The following is a 23,518-nucleotide window of genomic DNA, read 5'->3' as shown; positions in this document are numbered from 1 at the left end:
CTCCGTCTTTGTGCAAGGAGGAGCAGGAGAAGCACTGCCAGAGCCCTGCAAAATGACCTCCAGCAGGCCACAAATGTGCATGTGTCTGCTCAAACGGTCAGAAACAGACTCCATGAGGGTGGTATGAGGGCCCGACATCCACAGGTGGGGGTTGTGCTTACAGCCCAACACCGTGCAGGGCGTTTGGCATTTGCCAGAGAACACCAAGATTGGCAAATTTGCCACTGGCGCCCTGTGCTCTTCACAGATGAAAGCAGGTTCACACTGAGCACGTGACAGACGTGACAGAGTCTGGAGACGCCGTGGAGAACGTTCTGCTGCCTGCAATATCCTCCAGCATGACTGGTTTGGCGGTGGGTCAGTCATGGTGTGGGGTGGAATTTCTTTGCGGGGCCGCACAGCCCTCCATGTGCTCGCCAGAGGTAGCCTGACTGCCATTAGGTACCGAGATGAGATCCTCAGACCCCTTGTGAGACCATATGCTGGTGCGGTCGGCCCTGGGTTCCTCCTAATGCAAGACAATGCTAGACCTCATGTGGCTGGAGTGTGTCAGCAGTTCCTGCAAGAGGAAGGCATTGATGCAATGGACTGGCCCACCCGTTCCCCAGACCTGAATCCAATTGAGCACATCTGGGACATCATGTCTCGTTCCATCCACCAACGCCACGTTGCACCACAGACTGTCCAGGAGTTGGCGGATGCTTTAGTCCAGGTCTGGGAGGAGATCCCTCAGGAGACCATCCGCCACCTCATCAGGAGCATGCCCAGGCATTGTAGGGAGGTCATACAGGCACGTGGAGGCCACACACACTACTGAGCCTCATTTTGACTTGTTTTAAGGACATTACATCAAAGTTGGATCAGCCTGTAGTGTGGTTTTCCACTTTAATTTTGAGTGTGACTCCAAATCCAGACCTCCATGGGTTGATAAATTGGATTTCCATTGATTATTTTTGTGTGATTTTGTTGTCAGCACCTTCAACTATGTAAAGAAAAAAGTATTTAATAAGATTATTTCTTTCATTCAGATCTAGGATGTGTTGTTTAAGTGTTCCCTTTATTTTTTTGAGCAGTATATATACCACAGTGGATGTAAGGACTGACAGTTTTACTTGGCTCATAAGGCATTATAAGGCATGTTATTCAAAATAGGAAAAGTGATCACACATTTGAGGTTGATAGGTAATAATGAAATTATATCCCTCTTATATTTAAAGTCCCCTCTTTTGGGGACCTGTGTGATTCTGGTACCGGTTCCGACTGACATTTTTGCTTAGAAATCATTATGTGGACGCCACAGATTGAAATGGATAACACACACACACACACACAATTAAGTTATACTATGTCACTCAAAAGCTAGGCCTCAATGTGCCTCTGGAATGTAATGTGGAAATGCAAGCTAGCCGGCGAAACAATCAACCAACCTCCGATCACGTATTATGGCCTAATATTTGGCCTAATATGTGATACTGTTTTTATTCCTGTAACAGAATGGACAAGACGTGACTAAGAACCCATGGGAATGAGTAATGAATACACGTGCATGAACCGCAGTGCCAATTACAACCTCAAGGACGGTCTGATAAAAGTGATCAGCTACTGTCTGTGTTTAGATAAATGAGTAATTGTGGTGGTTATTTTTATTTATTTATTTATTTCACCTTTATTTAACCAGGTAGGCAAGTTGAGAACAAGTTCTCATTTACAATTGCGACCTGGCCAAGATAAAGCAAAGCAGTTCGACAACATACAAAAACACAGAGTTACACATGGAGTGAAACAACATACAATCAATGATGCAGTAGAAAAAAATGTAGCCATTGCCTGTCCCATCTGAGTTTTCAGCATTGCGGTGTTGTAAGTGAATAATAGTATATGCCTCTCTATCCTCCTTGTTTTATTCAATAGCTTCTATACTTAGCTTGTGTTGAGCTGGAGTCCTGATTCTCACGGACACAGGAGTATGTCTCTTGTGCATGTGTGAAGCAGGATGTGAAATCTGACACCACTTGAAGCTGGGTTGTCCTTCCTTACCATTTCATTCGCTCGTCCGACTCCCTACGTCACAGTCAATAACAACGCATATGCCTGGAATCCTTACATCGTACCGCAGCAGGAGAGAGTGGTTTCGTCGCTGTAGAACATTCAGAGATCGATTTATAGCCAGCAATCCAAAAATAATTCATAGATCGTACACTTTCTGTTTGTCGTAGACGGGTAAGATTAATGTGCGATGAAAGGCGAGTTCCTAACGAGCTCAGGAAGCCAGAGCTCTGTGAGACGTTCACAGCTGTGGGGCAGACGTTTTGATCAAGAGAGACCTTTCTGAAAATACGCACTGAATACACAGATATGTGTTTTACAGTTATAATAAGGAAGGTGAACTCTAATAGCTTATTCGTTTTATAAATAGATTATACTATATTTAGAAAAAAAGATGTACTTTCAAGCCTTATTCATACAGCTTTGTTGAATAGGAAAGGGATCATATAAAATATTTCCTATTTTCATCATAATTGTACTGTGCACTTGAGCTTGTGTCCTCAAAAATGACTACACCTCAGCAATTTATTATTAAAAAAGACCAGAAAGTTGAGATTTTAACCTTTCTTGGAGTATGCAGCATTACTAGTTATTGTTTATCGCCCTCTCATGATAAATCATTACTTTTTGGGGGATTATGTAGATTACATTTTCAATTACAATTAGTTACATTTAAGAAGTCTTAAAGGCCTTGTGAGTTTTTCTTGTCATCGAGGTACATTCTTCAAGAATCAATGAGCTTTATCACAGAAATATAATCAGATGATTCTATTTAAAGTAACTTATGTGGCTCATGCACATCCTATCTAATGATGTGAGGAACCGCTCACACTGTGATTGCTACCGCCCAGCCTTTCCTGGCATTGTGGCGCATCATAACACACCCCACAGCGTTCTCCTCCAAATCACGCCCAAAACTTTCTTCTATTTCCGTTTTGCGATAATAATGAACACGCCGGTGAAACGAGGTCACTCGTCAGAAGCACTGGTAAATAACATGCCACGGAGCTGAGTCTAAAAAGACACCAGAGCAGACAGCCCCCCCCCCCCCCCCCAGCAGAGCGAGAAGGCTGAAAGCACTATTTGCTCACAGGCCTCTTTTGTACCAAAATAGATTTAAGAAACAAAAAGTTGGCACTCAGTAGAAATGACAGAGCAGCAGAAAGGAATAAGAGAGTGAGAGAGATGAAAAGAGAGAGAGAGAGAGAGAGAGAGATGAAAAGAGAGAGAGAGAGAGAGGAAAAGAGAGAGATGAGAGAGAGGAAAAGAGAAAAAGAGATAGAGAGAGAGAGAGGAAAAGAGAGAGAGAGAGAGGAAAAGAGAGAGAGAGAGAGGAAAGAGAGAGAGAGAGATGAAAAGAGAGAGAGAGAGGAAAAGAGAGAGAGAGAGGAAAAGAGAGAGAGAGAGAGAGAGAGATGAAAAAAGAGAGGAAAAGAGAGAGAGATGAAAAGAGAGAGAGAGATGAAAAGAGAGAGAGAGATGAAAAGAGAGAGAGAGAGAGATGAAAAGAGAGAGAGAGAGAGGAAAAGAGAGAGAGAGGAAAAGAGAGAGGAAAAGAGAGAGATGAAAAGAGAGATAGAGATGAAAAGAGAGAGAGGAGAAGAGGGAGAGAGAGAGGAAAAGAGAGAGAGAGGAAAAGAGAGAGAGAGAGGAAAAGAGAGAGAGATGAAAAGAGAGAGAGATGAAGAGAGAGAGAGAGAGAGAGAGAGAGAGAGAGGTGTTATGCTAATTGGGGGGGCCAGATATTCAGCCTGCTTATGTTCCTGAGCCAGGAGACTTATCCCCTTGCTCTCTACCTACTGTGGAAGAGCTTCTGGATCTTAAAAAGCCACACATACTCCAGCTTGCATGCACACTAGCTCACACACACACACGCTTGCCTCTAATGCTACTTCTGTGCCCTGCCGTGTGCTACGAATGTTGTAACCTTTACACTGCGGGATGACTGTTTGTGGAGGCAGAGTTGGGAAACAAAAACACAGAGTAGAGGGCCGCACGTGCACAGTCAGGAGTGGAAGGAGAAGAGAGAGAAATAGACGTGGACATTTGTCCAGAATCTTAGCTGTCGCCCCCACCCTGCCTGATAACAGCACGAGCCACACATCTCCATTCTACCTGATTCCTCTGGATGGTGTGATGAGGTGTCAATGAGAGAGAGAGAGAGAGAGAGAGAGAAATGCGCCATGAGAGAATAGAATAGTACAGCAAGGATGAGTACGTACTCTAAGTGGGACTAAAAATGCTCTTACACACAATTTATAAAATATGTCCTTTTTATGTAACAGCCATGTTCTCTCTCTGTCACTCCTCGCCCTCACTAATCCACTTACACCATAAGTAGTGCTTAAAGCTCTTAGTATATTTGACTTCAGTCGATGGTCCAAATGGCACACTATTCCCTACATAGTGGACGTTCTGTTCACCAGAGCCCTATGGGAATAGGGTGCCATTTGAGATGCAACCTACATGATCCCGACAAACATAAATGCCCTGTATGAAACTCGGGTTACAGAGTAGCTAATACACTTGATATGTATTATGTATCACACACACACACACACACACACACACAATTAAGTTATACTATGTCACTCAAAAGCTAGGCCTCAATGTGCCTCTGGAATGTAATGTGGAAATACAAGCTAGCCGGCGAAACAATCAACCAACCTCCGATCACGTATTATGGCCTAATATTTGGCCTAATATGTGATACTGTTTTTATTCCTGTAACAGAATGGACAAGACGTGACTAAGAACCCATGGGAATGAGTAATGAATACACGTGCATGAACCGCAGTGCCAATTACAACCTCAAGGACGGTCTGATAAAAGTGATCAGCTACTGTCTGTGTTTAGATAAATGAGTAATTGTGGTGGTTATGTAGCCATTGCCTGTCCCATCTGAGTTTTCAGCATTGCGGTGTTGTAAGTGAATAATATTATATGCCTCTCTATCCTCCTTGTTCTATTCAATAGCTTCTATATTTAGCTCGGCGTCATGGGGTGGGTGCATATTTAAAAACTCGAAGGGGGGGGGGATGCTTGCAAGTGAGAAGTACTGCTTTTTAGCAAAACCACTAATTATTACAGTAGATTGACCTGGTAAAGTTGACTATGAGAAAGTGTATTTGATGTTTTTGAAGATTTTCATTGTGTTTCACCCCCTTTTTTTAATGTGATTTGGCTATTCTAAGGTTCAGGTTCTGTCCATGGCATATGGTGCTGAAACATGAGACTAGGTGCCTTCAGGATTTACTTTGGAAGAGGCGCTGTCCAGCTGTAATATGGTCCAGAACCGTGAGGAAAGAGTCAAACTCTGTCCGGGCATATGGTGCTGAAACACAACGTTCCACCTAGCCTTCCTACGACTCCACTTTGAAATAACATCATCCAACATAAAAGCAGTCAGAACCACAAACCGAAAGGAAATGAATAGACATGTTAGCAAGCTGTTGCGTTGCCATCAACATCTTCAGAGACGTACACCTGCGCCCTAGCACCGCCCAGGTCTACCAACGTCATCAACTCTCATCCAGTCCTGACGTGGTACTACACTAACATTTACATAGTGTAAGGGAGGTTAGGCCAATCAGGTTGAGCCAACCTTGTCACTAAATCAAAGTTTTAGTAAAGGCGCGTGTGGCAGAAGCTGAGCGAACCAGTGCACCGCGCTCATCAATAGACACACGGATAAAGACAAGACTATGTAATACGCTTTGGCTAGTGGATATTTACAATTGTTTTAAAGTAGCCTAACGTGATATGCGTATTTTTTTTTTTTTGGATGAGAGAGGATATTGTTTTTGCGACGGAGTGGCTTTGCGCGTCAAGATACCTTATGCACTGGAATGTTATCGAGTAAATTACTTCGATTTGACTTGTGAGAAAGTGAAAAGCATGAGCCTTTATAGCCTACGTATGCTTTCAAGTTCATAGCCCGCGAATACCGGTCGCGTTAGACGTTTGTTGTATTTCACTAGAGCAAATTTAACCACGGTATCCAATTTTGGCAGTGTACTGTAATAGCTGCTGCTTGTCTGCCAAAAGATGACGGAAAACAATGAGAAGGAGAATGAACCGCAACACCGGGACCTCCATCGTTGCCCGAGCACTGTGCCTATTCAGCCCGAATCAAAGGTAAGACGTTCGGCTTTACTTTGAAGCCTTGCAGGTGCGCACGCAAAGACGTTGATTCTAGTTGCCTGATATTAGTTTAAATTAAATGCAATGCAGGTTAATGGCCTGAATCAAATGATGAGGACTTGATGAGCCATACCTAACCATTTTTAGACTACATTTTTCCTTTATATGCAAAGCATTTCTATTTGTTTTTGAGACCCAAAATGATTGAGAAAAACCGGCATGTGACACCACAGGCGGCAAAAGTGACAGCGTGTATCTAAAGTGACAGCTAGCGGCTAGCCTTAAATCACAGTGTCATGGTGCTTTCAAGACAACTGGGAACTCGGGGGAAAAACGAGGTCAAATCATGACATCAGTGATCTTCAGGTCGGAAAGGCGGGGCTCTAGAAAGAGTTCCGAGTTCCCGACTTGCAATTCCGAGTTGGATGACTGTTCGAAACTATTTTTTACCAGTTGGAGCTCTTTATTTTCCAAGTTTCCAATTGTGTTGAACACACTAAAGTCGGAACTCAGAGAGTTGTTTGAGAGAAGACTATAGCTTAAGGAGGGATGAACCTGCATGTCACCAGATGAAATCTACAAGATCCAAATATTCATAAATGTAATAATAATACATTTTATTTATAAAGCAGCATTGTTTTTTTTATCCCAAAATGCATTGACATATTAAAACGTATTACAGAATGCCCATCTAGTACCGGCTTAGACTCCCCTTTGCCTCCAGAACCGCCTGAATTCTTTGGGGTGGGAATTATAAAACGTGTTGGAAACGTTCGTTGCTCAATTGGTATCAAGGGACATAACGTGTGCCAGGAATACATTCCCCACACCAGTACACCACCACCATGAGCCTGTACCATTGACACCAGGCAGGATGGGTCCATGGACTCATGCTGCTTACGCCAAATGCTGACTCTGCCATCAGCATGACGCAACCGCATCGTCGGACCAGGCAATTTTTTTCCACTCCTCAATTGCCCAGTGTTGATGATCGCGCCCTCACTGGAGCCGCTCCTTCTTGTTTTTAGTTGATAGGACTGGAACCCGGTGTGGTTGTCTGCTGTGTCATTCTGCACACCACTGTTGTACCGCGCCGTGATTTGCCTGTTTGTGGCCCTCCTGTTAGCGTGCATGATTCTTGGCGTTTTCTTCTGACCTTTCTCATCAACAAACTGTATTCTCCCGCAGGACTCCAGCTGACTAGATGTTTTTTGTTTGTCGCACCATTTGCAGTAAACCCTAGACACTGTGGTGCGTGAAAAGCCCAGGATGGCGACCGTTCCTGAGACACTGGATCCGGTGTGCCTGGCGCCGACGATCACACCACGCTCAAAGTTGCTTAGGTCACTTGTTTTTCCCATTTTAATATTCAATCGAACAGTAACTGAATGCCTCAATGCCTCAATGCCTGCTTTATATAGCAAGCCACGGCCACGTGACTCACTGTCTGTACGAGCGATTCATTTTCATGAACGGGATGGTGTACCTAATAAACTGACTGGTGAGTGTACTGTATATGAAACAGTGTAATATAAAACAACAAAAGTAGCCTACATAGGGAATAATACAACTGGTAGGCCTACATGTAAATGTGGATAACCAGCAAGAAAGATACAAAAGCAATTGAAAATAGGCCTACATTTTCTACTGTCTCTTAAAATGAAGATTGTTTACAAAATGGTTGGTACTTCTATTGAAACAAGCCAAAGCTATCAACCCCAAAAATAACGTATCACACACAACAGAAAAAAACACTATCCAAAGCTTTCATTGATTGCAGAGCCCTGACAACCTTCTACTCTGCACTTGGATTTGTGTGGTGTGTGTATATGTATGTGTGTGAGTGTTGTTTGTCTGTTTCTGTATGTCCACTGAGTGTACAAAACATGACATAGACTGATGAGTTGAATCCAGGTGAAAGCTATGATCCCTTATTGATGTCACTTGTTAAATCCACTTCAGGCAGTGTAGACGAAGGGGAGAAGACAGGTTAAAGAAGGATTTTAAACATTGAGGCAATTGAGACATGGATTGTGTATGTGTGGCATTTAGAGGTTGTATGGGCAAGACAAAATATTTAAGTGCCTTTGAACGGGGTATGGTAGTTGGTGCCAGGCACACCGGTTTGAGTGTGTCAAGAACTGTAATGCTGCTGAGTTTTTCACGCTCAACAGTTTCACTTGTGTATCAAGAATGGTCCACCACCCAAAGGAAATCTATTTGTCAATAACAGCTGGTGCTCGATGTCTAATATTAAGGTAGTCTTGAGGTATTGCTCGCCTAAGGCCGAGTACCTCATGTAGAGTTGTAGATCATTCTATCTACTGAGAGAGTTTTCATCTATATTTTTCTTAGCCATCTATTTACCACCACAAACCGACACTGGCACTAAGACCACACTCAATGAGCTGTATAAGGCCAATAGCAAACATGGAAATGCTCATCCAGAAGCGGCACTCCTAGTGGCTGGGGACTTTAATGCAGGCAAACTTAAATCTGTTTTACCTCATTTCTACCAGCATGTCAAATGCAACCAGAGAAAAAAAAACTCTAGACCACCTTTACTCCACACACAGAGATGCATACAAAGCTCTCCCTCGCCCTCCATTTGGCAAATCTGACCATGATTCTATCCTCCTGATTCCTACTTACAAGCAAAAACTAAAGCGGGAAGTACCAGTGACTCGCTCAATACGGAAGTGGTCAAATGACGCGGATGCTACACTACAGGACTGAAATATGTTCCGCGATTAATCCAATGGCATTGAGGAGTATATTACCTCAGTCACCGGCTTCATCAATAAGTACATCAACGACATCTTCCCCAACAGTAAATGTGCGTACATACAGTGGCTTGCGAAAGTATTCACGCCCCTTGATATTTTGTTGCCTTACAACCTGGAATTAAAATATATTTTTGGGGGGTTTGTATCATTTGATTTACACAACATGCCTACCACTTTGAAGATGCAAAATCATTTTTCTTGTGAAACAAACAACAAATAAGACAAAAAAAAATCACAACTTGAGCGTGCATAACTATTCAACTATTCAAAGTCAATACTTTGTAGAGCCACCTTTTGCAGCAATAACAGCTGCAAGTCTCTTGGGGTAGGTCTCTATAAGCTTGGCACATCTAGCTACTAGGATTTTTGGCCATTCCTCAAGGCAAAACTGCTCCAGGTCCTTAAAGTTGGATGAGTTCCGCTGGTGTACAGCAATATTTAAGTCCTACCACATATTCTCAATTGGATTGAGGTCTGGTCTTTGACTAGGCCATTCCAAGACATTTAAATGTTTCCCCTTAAGCCACTTGAGTGTTGCTTTAGCAGTATGCTTAGGGTCATTGTTCTGCTGGAAGGTGAACCTCCGTCCCAGTCTCAAATCGCTGGAAGCTTGAAACGGGTTTCCCTCAAGAATTTCCCAGTATTTAACGCCATCCATCATTCCCTCAATTCTGACCAGTTTCCCAGTCCCTGCTGATGAAAAACACTGTGGGGATGGTGTTCTCAGGGTGATGAGAGGTGTTGGGTTTGCACCAGACATAGCGTTTTCCTTAATGGCCAAAAAGCTCAATTTTAGTCTCATCTGACCAGAGTACCTTCTTCCATATGTTTGGGAAGTGTCCCACATGCCTTTTGGCAAACACCAAACGTGTTTACTTATTTAAAAAAAGAATTCTGGCTACACTTCCGTAAAGCCCAGCTCTGTGGAGTGTACTGCTTAAAGTGGTCCTATGGACAGACACTCCAATCTCAGCTGTGGAGCTTTGCAGCCCCTTCAGGGTTATCTTTGGTCTCTTTGTTGCCTTTCTGATTAATGCCCTCCTTGCCTGTTCCATGAGTTTTGGTGGGCGGCCCTCTCTTGGCAGGTTTGTTGTGGTGCCATATTCCTTGCCATTTTTAATAATGGATGTAATGGTCTGTGGGATGTTCAAAGTTTCTGATATTTTTTTATAACCCAACCCTGATCTGTACTTCTCCACAACTTTGTCCCTGACCTGTTTGGAGAGCTCCTTGGTCTTCATGGTGCCGCTTGCTTGGTGGTGCGTCATGCTTAGTGGTGTTGCAGACTCTGGGGTCTTTCAGAACATGTGTGTATATATACTGAGGTCATGTGACAGATCATGTGACACATAGATTGCACACAGGTGGACTTTATTTAACTAGTTATGTGACTTATGAAGGTAATTGGTTGCACCAGATCTTATTTAGGGGCTTCAAAGCAAAAGGGGTGAATACATATGAATGCACCACTTTTCCATTTTTGTGTTTTTAGAATGTTTTTAAACAAATAATTTTTTTCATTTCACTTCACCAATTTTGACTATTTTGTGTATGTCCATTACATGAAATCCAAATAAAAATCTATTTAAATTACAGGTTGTAATGCAACAAAATAGGAAAAAGGCCAAGGGGGATGAATACTTTTGCAAGGCGCTGTATCCCAAACAGAAGCCATGGATTACAGGCAACATCCGAGCTAAAGGCTAGAGATTCCGCTTTCAAGGAGCGGGACACTAATCCGGACGCTTGTAAGAAATCCCGCTATGCCCGCAGATGAACCATCAAACAGGCAAAGCGTCAAACAGACAAATCATCAGATGTGGCAGGGCTTGCAAACTATTACGGACTACAAAGGGAAAACCAGCTGCGAGCTGCCCAGTGACACAAGCCTACCAGATGGGAAAAATGCCTTTTATGCTTGCTTCGAGGCAAGCAACACTGAAGCAAGCATGAGAGCACCAGCTGTTCTGGATGACTGTGTGATCACGCTGTCCGTAGCCAATGTGAGCAAGACCTTTAAACAGTTCAACATTCACAAGGCTACGGTGCAGGACGGATTACCAGAACGTGTACTCTGAGCATGCATGGACCAACTGGCAAGTGTCTTCACTAACATTTTCAACCTCTCCCTGACCAAGTCTGTAATACCTACATATTTCAAGCAGACCACCATAGTCCCTGTGCCCAAGAAAGTGAAGGTAACCTGCCTAAATGACTACCGCCCCATAGCACTCATGTCGGTAGCCATGAAGTGCTTTGAAAGGCTGGTCATGGCTCACATCAACACCATCATCCCGGAAACCCTAGACCCACTCCAATTTGCATAACGCCCCAACAGATCCACAGATGATGCAATCTCAATTTCACTCCACACTGCCCTTTCCCACCTGGACAAAAGGAACACCTATCTGAGAATGCTGTTCATTGACTACAGCTCAGCGTTCAACACCATAGTGCCCACGAAGCTCATCACTAAGCTAAGGACCCTGGGACTAAACACCTCCCTCTGCAACTGGATCCTGGACTTCCTGATGGACCGCCCCCAAGTGGTAAGGGTAGGCAACAATACATCTGCCACACTGATCCTCAACACGGGGACCCCTCAGGGTGTGTGCTTAGTCCCCTTCTGTACTCCCTGTTCACCCACGACTGCATGGCCAAGCATGACTCCAACACCATCATTAAATTTGCTGACGACACAATTGTGGTAGGCCTGATCACCGACAACAATGAGACAGCCTATAGGGAGGAGGTCAGAGACCTGGCAGTGTGGTGCCAGGACAACAACCTCTCCCTCAATGTGAGCAAGACGAAGGAGATGATCGTGGACTACAAGAAAAGGAGGTCCGAACAGGCCCCCATTCACATTGACGGAGCTGTAGTAGAGCGGGTCGAGAGTTTCAAGTTCCTTGGTGTCCACATCACCAACAAACTATCATTGTCCAAACACACCAAGACAGTTGTGAAGAGGGCACGACAACACCTTTCCCCCTCAGGAGACTGAAAAGGTTTGGCTTGGGTCCCCAGCTCCTCAAAAAGTTCTACAGCTGCACCATCAAGAGCATCCTGGCCGGTTGCATCACCGCCTGGTATGGCAACTGCTCGGCATCCGACCGTAAGGTGCTACATAGGGTAGTACGTACGGCCCAGTACATAACTGGGGCCAAGCTTCCTGCCATCCAGGACGTATATATACGAGGCAATGTCAGAGGAAGGTTCTCTCTGCCACCGCATGGCAAGCAGTACCAGAGCGCCAAGTCTAGGTCCAAAAAGCTAATTAACAAAAGGGGGTGCAACTCAATATTAGGAAGGTGTTCCTAATGTTTTGTACACTCAGTGCATGTGTGTATGTTGTGTTAGAATGTGTGTGTGCGTGCATGCGTGTGAGAGTGTGCGTGCGTGCGTGCGTGCGTGCCTGCGTGCGTGTGTGTGTGTGTGTGTGTGTGTGTGTGTGTGTGTGTGTGTACTGACAGGGACAGAGCTCCAGAGCTCCAGAGACAGTCTGGGTGTAGTTCCCTGAGAGTTTGTTTTTATCCCAATGGTGGAACTTTGTGCCATTACTCTCCAGACCTCTAGACAGGCTGTTACTCTAGACAGGCTGTTACTCTAGACAGGCTGTTACTCTAGACAGGCTGTTACTCTAGACAGGCTGTTACTCTAGACAGGCTGTTACTCTAGACAGACTGTTACTCTAGACAGACTGTAGACAGACTGTTACTCTAGACAGACTGTTACTCTAGACAGGCTGTTACTCTAGACAGACTGTTACTCTAGACAGACTGTTACTCTAGACAGGCTGTTATTCTAGACAGGCTGTTATTCTAGACAGGCTGTTACTCTAGACAGGCTGTTACTCTAGACAGGCTGTCACTCTAGACAGGCTGTAGACAGACTGTTACTCTAGACAGACTGTTACTCTAGACAGGCTGTTACTCTAGACAGGCTGTTACTCTAGACAGGCTGTTATTCTAGACAGACTGTTACTCTAGACAGGCTGTAGACAGACTGTTACTCTAGACATGCTGTTACTCTAGACAGACTGTTACTCTAGACAAGCTGTAGACAGACTGTTACTCTAGACAGGCTGTTACTCTAGACAGACTGTTACTCTAGACAGACTGTTACTCTAGACAGGCTGTTACTCTAGACAGACTGTTACTCTAGACAGGCTGTTACTCTAGACAGGCTGTAGACAGACTGTTACTCTAGACAGGCTGTAGACAGACTGTTACTCTAGACAGGCTGTAGACAGACTGTTACTCTAGACAGGCTGTAGACAGACTGTTACTCTAGACAGGCTGTTACTCTAGACAGACTGTTACTCTAGACAGACTGTTACTCTAGACAGGCTGTAGACAGACTGTTACTCTAGACAGACTGTTATTCTAGACAGGCTGTTACTCTAGACAGACTGTTATTCTAGACAGGCTGTTACTCTAGACAGACTGTTACTCTAGACAGGCTGTTACTCTAGACAGGCTGTTACTCTAGACAGGCTGTTACTCTAGACAGACTGTTGCTCTAGACAGACTGTTGCTCTAGACAGACTGTTGCTCTAGACAGACTGTTGCTCTAGACAGACTGTTACTCTAGACAGACTGTTACTCTAGACAGACTGTTACTCTAGACAGGCTGTAGACAGACTGTTACTCTAGACAGGCTGTTGCTCTAGACAGACTGTTACTCTAGACAGACTGTTACTCTAGACAGACTGTTACTCTAGACAGACTGTTACTCTAGACAGGCTGTTACTCTAGACAGGCTGTTACTCTAGACAGGCTGTTACTCTAGACAGGCTGTTACTCTAGACAGACTGTTACTCTAGACAGACTGTTATTCTAGACAGACTGTTACTCTAGACAGGCTGTAGACAGACTGTTACTCTAGACAGGCTGTTACTCTAGACAGGCTGTTTGTCTAGACAGACTGTTAGTCTAGACAGACTGTTACTCTAGACAGGCTGTTAGTCTAGACAGGCTGTTAGTCTAGACAGGCTGTTACTCTAGACAGACTGTTAGTCTAGACAGGCTGTTAGTCTAGACAGGCTGTTAGTCTAGACAGACTGTTACTCTAGACAGACTGTTACTCTAGACAGACTGTTACTCTAGACAGGCTGTTACTCTAGACAGGCTGTTAGTCTAGACAGACTGTTAGTCTAGACAGGCACACCATGTACTAGAGGTTGTATGAATGGAGGTGGTTTTCTGAATCACACTTTATGTGATGAGTAACATTGTTTTATACTTGAATACTCACCTAGGCTTTAGCTTAGGCGTCTAACACAGGCATGCAGGAAACCCGGGTTTGAACCCAACTGGTCACACCCAGCATTAGGTTGTCAATGATCTATATGCAAACTGAGACCGCCCTCAATAAGTATTTGTGAAACAAAATGTTAGTGTTAAAGATGGTTTTTGGACATCCCCTTTCCCATGGGCCCCAATTATTTCAACCAAGAGTATCTCTGTACGCAATGTACATTTTTTGATTGATCATGGAAACACACACCTAGCATACACACACACACAAGGGTTAAAGGGATGAGCTACGGTACATTTCGACCAGGGAGGGCGGACTCGACCGTCACCTGAGAATTTATGACTCAATCAGGCAACAGATGTTTTCTTTGTCTGGCCACCAGCTGGGTCATAACTCAGTGGGTCGCTGGCTCAACAAGACATGGGGGAAAGGATGTCCCATGTTTCACTTCCCGCCAAGCCAAAGCCCCGGCTGGCAGCCACAGGCCCATTTCCAACCGGTTAGAGAGTCTCAGTGAATAACGGCCAGGAGGACATGTGGCGTATCATCCCTCTTTCTCGTATTGTGCCTCTCTCTCCTCTCTCCACTCTCGCTGTCCCTATCCACTCCAATTTCAAATGGCTCTGGGAGAATTTGTCATAGTCTTAAATGGGACCGCTGGCCTCAGCGCTCTGCTAAGTGACCCTCTCCTCCTTTGGGGTGCAGTGACAGCTATGTTCTCTGAAACAAATGATTTGGGCCCTTTTTACCCCCTCTACCTCCCTGCTGGGGGAGGTTTCTAAGGGGGAGGTAAGACTAATGGGTGAGGTTGATAGTCTCCCGAGTGGCGCAGCGGTCTAAGGCACTGCATCTCGGTGCTAGAGGCACCACTACAGACCCTGGTTTGATCCCGGGCTGTATCACAACCGGCCATGATCGTCCGATAGGGCGTGCACAATTGGCCCCAATATTATCCGGGCTTGGCCGTGGTAGGCTGTCATTATAAAATAAGAATTGGTTCCCAACTGACTTGCCTGGTTAAATAAATCAAATAAAAATAACGATTCCACTCAAGCTGTTTGAGTTCTAATCAAAGTGGTATGGAGCAGTGATTCCCCTATTATTGTAAAGGTGGGGTGGGCCACCTTTGCCTACAGCTCTGAAATAGAACTCCAGCCATTACCACGAGCCCATCCTCCCCAATTAAGGTGCCAGCAACCTCCTGTGCTCTCTATCTATCCTGCACGCACTCTTCATCTGTCTCTCCCTTCTCTGCCTCTTTAATGTTGCACCCCTCTCTTTGCGTCGTTATCTTGTTTCCCTCTCTCCCTCTGTTCGCTTTTTGTATGAACATTTTCTCGGGAACTCTCTCCTCACCCACTCTGTTTTCTCTTCGATTCATTCTTGTCTCCTTCTCTATACACTTCTCCACATTTGATGTTCCCTCTCCTTTGAATGTCTCCCCCCCTCCCCTCTGTTTCCGCCCCCCTCTGTCTTTATGGACATTGATTGGGTGGTGATGGCTGGCTGAGCGCTTGGCAGGTTAGAGGTGTGATTACGGGCAGGGTAGCGTGCCAGGGGCAGTGCCCGTGCCAAGACGGGGGGATAGAGTGCTGGAAAAAATAGCAAGGAAGCAAGAGGGACAAAAATAGAGATAGGACAGAGAGAGGAGAGTGAAGCCTAGAGAGAGATGGAAGTGATAGAACACAAGCAAGAGTGAAAGAAGAGAGCAAGGAAGTGAGAGAGATGTGTCATCTGTGTTTTGGTTTCTTGACTGTGCCTCCACAAACAGTCATTCCACAGTGTAAAGGTTACATCATTCACAGCACATTATGCTACTATGGAGGCAATCATAGCAATCATAGCAAATGTGGGTGTATTTGCATGTGCGCGTGTGTGTGTGTGTGTGTGTGTGTGTGTGTGTGTGTGTGTGTGTGTGTGTGTGTGTGTGTGTGTGTGTGTGTAAGCATGACTGTATATATTTGTGTGCTAACTTTGGTTTGGGCAAGTGTTTGTGAGAGTGCGCACGTCCGTGTTTGTTTACACACACACAGCTTGCCAAACTGAGTGACCTGCTGACCTTTAAATAAAAATTTTGTCTGTACAGAGAACAGATGGGGGGAGAGAGAGAAAGCAAGGTTAGAGAGAGAAAGGAAAAGAGAAAGCGAGACGGAGAGAGAAAGAGAGAAAGCATAGGTGGAGAGAGAGAGAGATGTAGAGAGAGAGCAAGGGTAGAAAGAGAAAGAAAGATTGAGAGAAAGAGAGAGAGAGCGAGAGAGAGAAAGAGATGGAAAAGCGACAAGAGAATACAGAAGGATGAAGGAGGAGGCAACGCTAACCATTAGCTAGACCAACCCAGCGCCACGATCTGATCATTTATAACACTCTGAATGATGATCCTTCTAATACCCTTGATTGAGCCACACAAAGTGCTGACCCAGAAAAGTCACAGTTGGAGAACAAGAGAACAAGAGAGTGCTGACACTGATGACCTTTTACTGTTGCAATTATATTCTTCATATATTCATCTTGATGTCATTTAGGATTACCACATGCGCACGCACGCACACACACACACACGCACACGCACACGCACGCACGCACACACACACACGCACACGCACGCACGCACACACTCACACGCTCACACCCCTGATGATATTTGGAATATTTAAGAAATCAAGGCCTTCCCGAGATATGGGATAGTAATTGCGAAGAGTTTGCTCTGGATCAAGGTGTACTATGTATCTGCATAGCATAACATTATCAAGATAACCTATTGATAGTCTCCTTTAAGAATATATAATGGAATCTTATTCAAATGGATAGTTCACCCAAATTACAAACTGCCATATTTGTTTTCTTACCCTGTAAGCAGTCCATCGACAAGGTAAGAGTAAGACAGCAATTCATGCTTTGATTTTGTTTAGCTGGACAACCTTTTTTTGCAAGTCAATATCCTTGATATAAGCATTTTTCGACACTTTATGTCCCCAAAACTTTAATTTGGGTGTAACTATCCCTTTAAGGACACTAGAGCTGATGATGCTGTGATCAAGAGGATAAAAAGAGTAACAATGTGACTAACGATGTATGTGGATCATATATTTAAATGTATATATTCTTATTCCATTCCTTTACTTAGATTTGTGTGTATTAGGTAGTTGTTGCGGAATTGTTAGATATTGCTGCACTGTCGGAACTAGAAGCGCAAGCATTTCGCTACACTCGCATTAACATCTGCTAACCATGTGTATGTGACCAATAACATTTGATTTGATTTAATTTTATTTAACTAGGCAAGTCAGTTAAGAACAAATTCTTATTTTCAATGACGGACTAGGAACAGTGGGTTAACTGCCTTGTTCAGGGGCAGAACGACAGATTTGTACCTCGTCAGCTCAGGGATTTTAACTTGCAACCTTTCGGTTACTAGCTCAAGACTCTAACCACTAGGCTACCCTGCCGCCCCAATCAGTATTCTTATTAAATATGTGTTTTTTGAGAGTCAGGAAAGCGTAAACAGCCAAAAACCTTAAGGTGTGTGTGTGTGTGTGTGTGTGTGTGTGTGTGTGGCAGGTTGTCCATACAAAATATTTCTTAACCCAACCATCAGTCTCACAAAGCCTCAGTGTGACCGCCGTAGATTGCATCTGTGTTGTGTTTTGATTGGCTTACATATAACCATAAGATCAGGGTTGGTGTTGATCTTTTTTTCTCTGATAATGACAGGAAAAACTTCTAGAAACAAATGCTGTAAAGCCCTTATACGTCAACTCCTCTCTTCCACTCCTCTCTTCCACACCAAGACAGTCGTGAAGAGGACACGACAAAACCTATTCCCCTTCAGGAGACTGAAAAGATTTGGCATGGGTCCTCAGATCCTCAAAAGGTTCTACAGCTGCACCATCGAGAGCATCCTGATGGGTTGCATCACTGCCTGGTATGGCAACTGCTTGGCCTCCAACTTCAAGGCACTACAGAGGGTAGTGCGTACGGCCCAGTACATCACTGGGGCCAAGCTTCCTGCCATCCAGGACCTCTATACCAGGCGGTGTCAGAGGAAGGCCGCCAGCCACCCTAGTCATAGACTGTTCTCTCTGCTACCGCACGGCAAGCCGTACCGGAGTGCCAAGTCTAGGTACAAGAGGCTTCTAGACAGCTTCTACCCCCAGGGCTCCCGAGTGGCGCAGCGGTCTAAGGCACTGCATCTCAGTGCAGGAGGCGACCGGTAGGCCGTCATTGTAAATAACTATTTGTTCTTAACTGACTTGCCTAGTTAAATAAAGGTTAAAAATAAATAGCCCCAAGCCATAAGACTCCTCAACATCTAATCAAATGGCTACCCAGACAATATGCACTGCCCCCTCCTCTCCTCCTCCTCCTTTACGCTGCTGAACCTCTAGGTTATTATTTATGCATAGTCACTTTAATAACTCTGCCTACATGTACATATTACCTCGACTAACCGGTGCCCCGCACATTGACTCTGCACCGGTACTCCTCTTTATATAGTCTCGCTATTGTTATTTTATTGCTGCTCTTTAATTATTTGTTACTTTTATTTCTTATTTTTTTAAGGTATTTTTCTTAAAACTGCATTGTTGGTTAAGGGCTTGTAAGTAAGCATTTCACTGCTGTATTCGGGCGCATGTGGCAAATAAAATTCGATTTGATTTATACAATAAATCTCATTTCACATAACAGTACAATATAAGGTTAATGCAATGTACAGTATGAAATAGAAATGTACAGTATAGCCTGTGAGGCTAGCCAACCTTCTCAACGACAGCGCATTTGCGACAGCTAACAGTCAGTAAAATATTGTCAAAATCTTTAAAAAAACAAAAAAAAACACATGCCATACCTGATAATGACAGGAAATACGTCCATTAACAAATGCTGTGCTGCCCTTATACGCCAACTCCCCTGCAAGGTACTAACAATGAAAGGGGACATGAGTAGTAGCGATTGCGGAAAGAACAGATACAGCTACATATCTATACCTATCTTTATGATGATATCTCGCATCGTATCAGTTTGACTATCGCAATATTATTTTTCCACTAGTTGTTTGTACCTGCACCAAAAAACGCCAGTATTTTTCCTTCATAGATTTTTCCCTAAACTTCTTTTTAAATAGGGAGCGAATTTTGTTTTCATCGCTTTTATTTCCCTGACTGATCAAAACGAGTTTTCTCGGGGTTCTCTCTTGTCCCGCTGCAGCAGATGTAACAGATGTATATCGTACTCTCCTTGCGTTGTGTTTTCTCCTAATAAATCACATCAGCCAGTGGTCCCAGTTGAGCATCATTTATTCCTGTTGTTAAATGAGAAACAGCACGGTAGTTGTACAGGGCTTAATGATACTGATGGCTGTCGATGGCAAAAGCCCTTGCATCACATTTTCATACTGGGCCACAAAATACAAAAATACAATACAAAATATAACATGTGTAAATACCTGTTGTTAAATGAGAAACAGCACGGTAGTTGTACAGGGCTTAATGATACTGATGGCTGTCGATGGCAAAAGCCCTTGCATCACATTTTCATACTGGGCCACAAAATACAAAAATACAATACAAAATATAACATGTGTAAATACCTGTTGTTAAATGAGAAACAGCACGGTAGTTGTACAGGGCTTAATGATACTGATGGCTGTCGATGGCAAAAGCTGTAGCATGAAGACAACTGTGTTAGCAGTGGGCTTATGTGACCATTACAACGGTGTATGCTAGCTAACACTTATCTACAGCAATCATATGCCAAAGCACATCCCATAAAGCCCCTCAATCCCTAACAGGTACCATATACCCACACATGTATAAATCAGTAACGTACAGCAAACTTGTACACATTGTAAAATATAAAATATAAAACAGTATTCAGAACGTGACCTACCCCTTGCATCACATTTTCATACTGGGAAGACCTGACGTTCGCGATCTCCCCCTATCTGCAAGCGGGGCCAATCACAACACACCTTATTGTCATCAGTTGAACCAACCAATACGAATGCTTGAACATTAAGTACACATTGTTTTAGAGGCAAGTGGAAACATAACCAACCCTGTTACATTCTCCCCTGCTGAATTACACTTGCACACTATAAAGAAACAAAATGAGGTATGCAATACCTTGCAATACATATGTCACCAAATATTCCAGTGCAAAGACTATTCTCCAAAGAGAATTAGGGGAATTCAAAGACCCCGTAGGAAAACATGCCTGTTACATGTTCAGCACACTCAGTGACAATAAGAACCTCACAGAAAAACCTTGGTCTACTTGACCTCTGACCCATGACCCCCATGGGGTCTCTTGAATGAGAAAAAAAAGAAGGAAAAACAAAAGAAATGGACTACAGACTTGGATTCTAATCCTACACCCACACAGGTATTCTAATGAATTCTGTATGAAAAACCCTCTGTGTCTGCATAGTCTCTATGAGTCTCACTGGGCGTTTCTTAACCCGACCAGCCGCTGACCTGACAGGCCTAACAGAGTTAATACGTTTAACCTGTTCACCTACAACCACCACTGGTGGGTCACTTTCCACAGTCGGTGGATAGTCAAGGTCAAGGGTTCTGTGACTGTTGCTGGAGCTTGTGCTACCAGCGGCATCTTCAGAATGCCTTTCTTCTTCAGAGGGTTCGGACATTTCTTCTCCAAAGGTTAGCTCTGACACGCTTGTGCTACCAGTGGCACCCTCAGAATGTGGTGAGTTCTGAGGGTCCCTCGCCAGTGGCCCATCTTCCAGCACATCTGGGGTTTCTTTTTTCAGAGTGCTCCGGCTGTCCTTCCCCCGAGGTCTGTTCTGATACCCACACACTAGTCCTCTCACCAATGTCCATTTCTGGTATATCGTTCACGGATGAGTCCTCCATCTCCTCACTCGGATCCTCACGGTCTCCCATATTAGGTGTCTCCAAGGCAGTGTCAGGTAGAGGCAAGAAGTTTACAGGCATTATCAGATTACGGTGGACCGTTTTCTCCTGGCCAGTCGACATGTTCTGTATATTGAAGATGTGGATGTCGCTATTCTTCTCCGTAACAATATAGAGGTTGTTCTCCCAACGATCCGCCAGCTTCCTCTTTCCACGTTCACCCTTATTCGCCAGCAGCACCCGATCACCGACCTCCACTGGAGCCCCTCTGATCTTCCTGTTGTAGAGGCCCGCATGCCTCTTCAGCTGTTTGGTTGCCGACACCTGTACCGTCTCCATGGCCTCCCTCAGGTCTCTCGTCAGGGACTTTATGTACTCGTCATAGTCTACAACCTCTGAGTCTTGCAGCACCGTACCAAACATCATGTCGACAGGCAGACGTGGGGTTCTCCCAAACATCAACTGGAAAGGGGCGTGGCCCGTGGTTTCATGGACCGTACAGTTGTAGGCGAAGGTCAACGACTTCAGCTTCTGGGGCCACCTGTGCTTCGCTCTCGTAGGTAAAGCCCTGATCATGTTTCCCAGCGTTCTATTGAACCTTTCGACTCCCCTGTTCCCCATAGGATGGTAGGGAGTTGTGTGCGACTTCTGGACTCCTGCAGCACTCAACAACTCAGCAATCAATTTACTTTCAAAGTTGGCCTCTTGGTCAGAGTGGATACGACGAGGAAAACCATACACACAGAAGATGTTGTTCCATAGCTGAAGGGCCACTGCTTTAGCTGATTGGTTCGGACACAAGAAGGCATGGGCCATCTTAGTAAAATGATCAGTGACGACCAGGACATCCAAGGACTTGTTGTTGGAGTCTTCAGCAGAACAGAAGTCCACGCACACCAACTCGAGGGGCTCAGTCGTGATGATGTTCTCCAGTGGAGCTCTGGCCTCTGGCTCGGGGGCCTTACTGAACACACACCTCTTGCAGGTCTTGACATACTCTCTGACATCCGACGCCAGACCATGCCAGAAGAACCTCTGTCTCGTCAAGTACAACGTCCGCTGTTGCCCCTGATGACCGGCTTCATTGTGGACAACCTTCAAAACTGTCGCCCTCATTGAGGTGGGTACTACATACTGGTACGTCTTCTTCTTTGACAGCAAACTTTTGGTAACGCGATACAGTACACCCATTTTCAGAGTGAGCTTCTCCCAGGTCTTCAGAATCCGCAGAGCCTCGAGTGGTTCATGGCCACGTTCCCTCCTAGAAGGTCTACGGCCCCTGTCCACGTAGAAGACAACTCTGGCGAGAGCGTCATCCTGGCGCTGCTTTGATATCAGGTCGTCACGGGATAGCACTCTCACATCTGACATCTCAGACGGCACCAGTGACTGAGTGAGCTGAGGCAGTAGCAGCGCACAGTTCTGTAGACCAGCCTCCCCTTGCGACCTCAGGACTGCTGACACCGCTTCCTTTGACAGAGAACCACGAGAAGGATAGGAGGAGGTTTGGCAGTCCATGACAATTTCACAGGCATCTGCCTCAATTGACGGTGAGCAGCTTTCGAGGTCGAATGGGTGGGTCGACCAGCGGAACACATCTTGCACCTTCTCAGCACGTACTCCCGCAGCTTCTTCCAGCAAGGCCTTGTATGGAACCCTTGTGATGCGGTGGAGAGCCCTCGGCTGAACAAATGGCTGTCTACTGAGTGCATCAGCAATGACATTTTTGGGACCGGGAATGTACTTGATGTCAAACTCGAATGGAGCAAGTTTAGCAACCCATCTCTGTTCACAGGCGTCCAATTTGGGCTTGGACAGGATGTACGTTAATGGATTGTTGTCTGTCCATACAGTAAAAGGCTTGCCCCTTAGCCAATGACTAAATTTCTCACAGACAGCCCACCGTAAAGCAAAAAACTCTAACCTATGGGCAGGATACTTTGACTGTGCATAAGTAAGTGATTTGCTAGCGAATGCTACCGGTCTGGCTGTAGACCCATCCTCTGGCACCTGGGAAAGGACAGCACCTAATCCATTACTAGATGCGTCTACAGACAGCAAGAAAGGTCTACTAAAATCAGGGTGGGCTAGCATGACCTGATCGAGGAGAGCTTGTTTCAACTGACTAAAGGCCTGTTTGCACTCACCAGTCCAGTCTGCTGCTGTGAGTTTCCTATGTATTCCTCTTTTCCTCTTGCCTTTCCCGTGGCGTGGTGCCTTCGTCCCCGTTGTCAGCCCATGCAGCGGCTTAGCGATGGTGGAGCACCCCTCAATGAACTGCTGGTAATAGACTATCATTCCGAGAAAGGACCGAATCTTCCCCTGGGAAGGCACGTCCGTGTTATCCTCCATGAGATCCTTCTCTGTCATCCCTGTAATAGCCGTCACTTTTTCTGGGTCTGTGGCCACACC

At 44.9% G+C, this 23,518-nt stretch overlaps 1 protein-coding gene across 1 annotated transcript in view; it reads left to right on the top strand.

Annotated features, from left to right (window-relative positions):
- Nucleotides 1-5,710: 5,710 nt before the first annotated feature.
- Nucleotides 5,711-23,518, top strand: part of LOC115161184 (SH3 and cysteine-rich domain-containing protein 2) — a 50,745-nt gene continuing 32,937 nt past the window's right edge. Inside the window, exon 1 of the mRNA XM_029711969.1 lies at nt 5,711-6,183. Coding sequence (XP_029567829.1) covers nt 6,094-6,183 — 90 coding nt within the window. The 5' untranslated portion in view covers nt 5,711-6,093. The remainder of the gene's footprint in view (nt 6,184-23,518) is intronic.

The sequence above is a fragment of the Salmo trutta genome, chromosome 2, assembly GCF_901001165.1.
Source record: "Salmo trutta chromosome 2, fSalTru1.1, whole genome shotgun sequence".
NCBI lineage: Eukaryota > Metazoa > Chordata > Actinopteri > Salmoniformes > Salmonidae > Salmo > Salmo trutta.
This window is presented reverse-complemented; position numbering and strand designations above follow the sequence as displayed.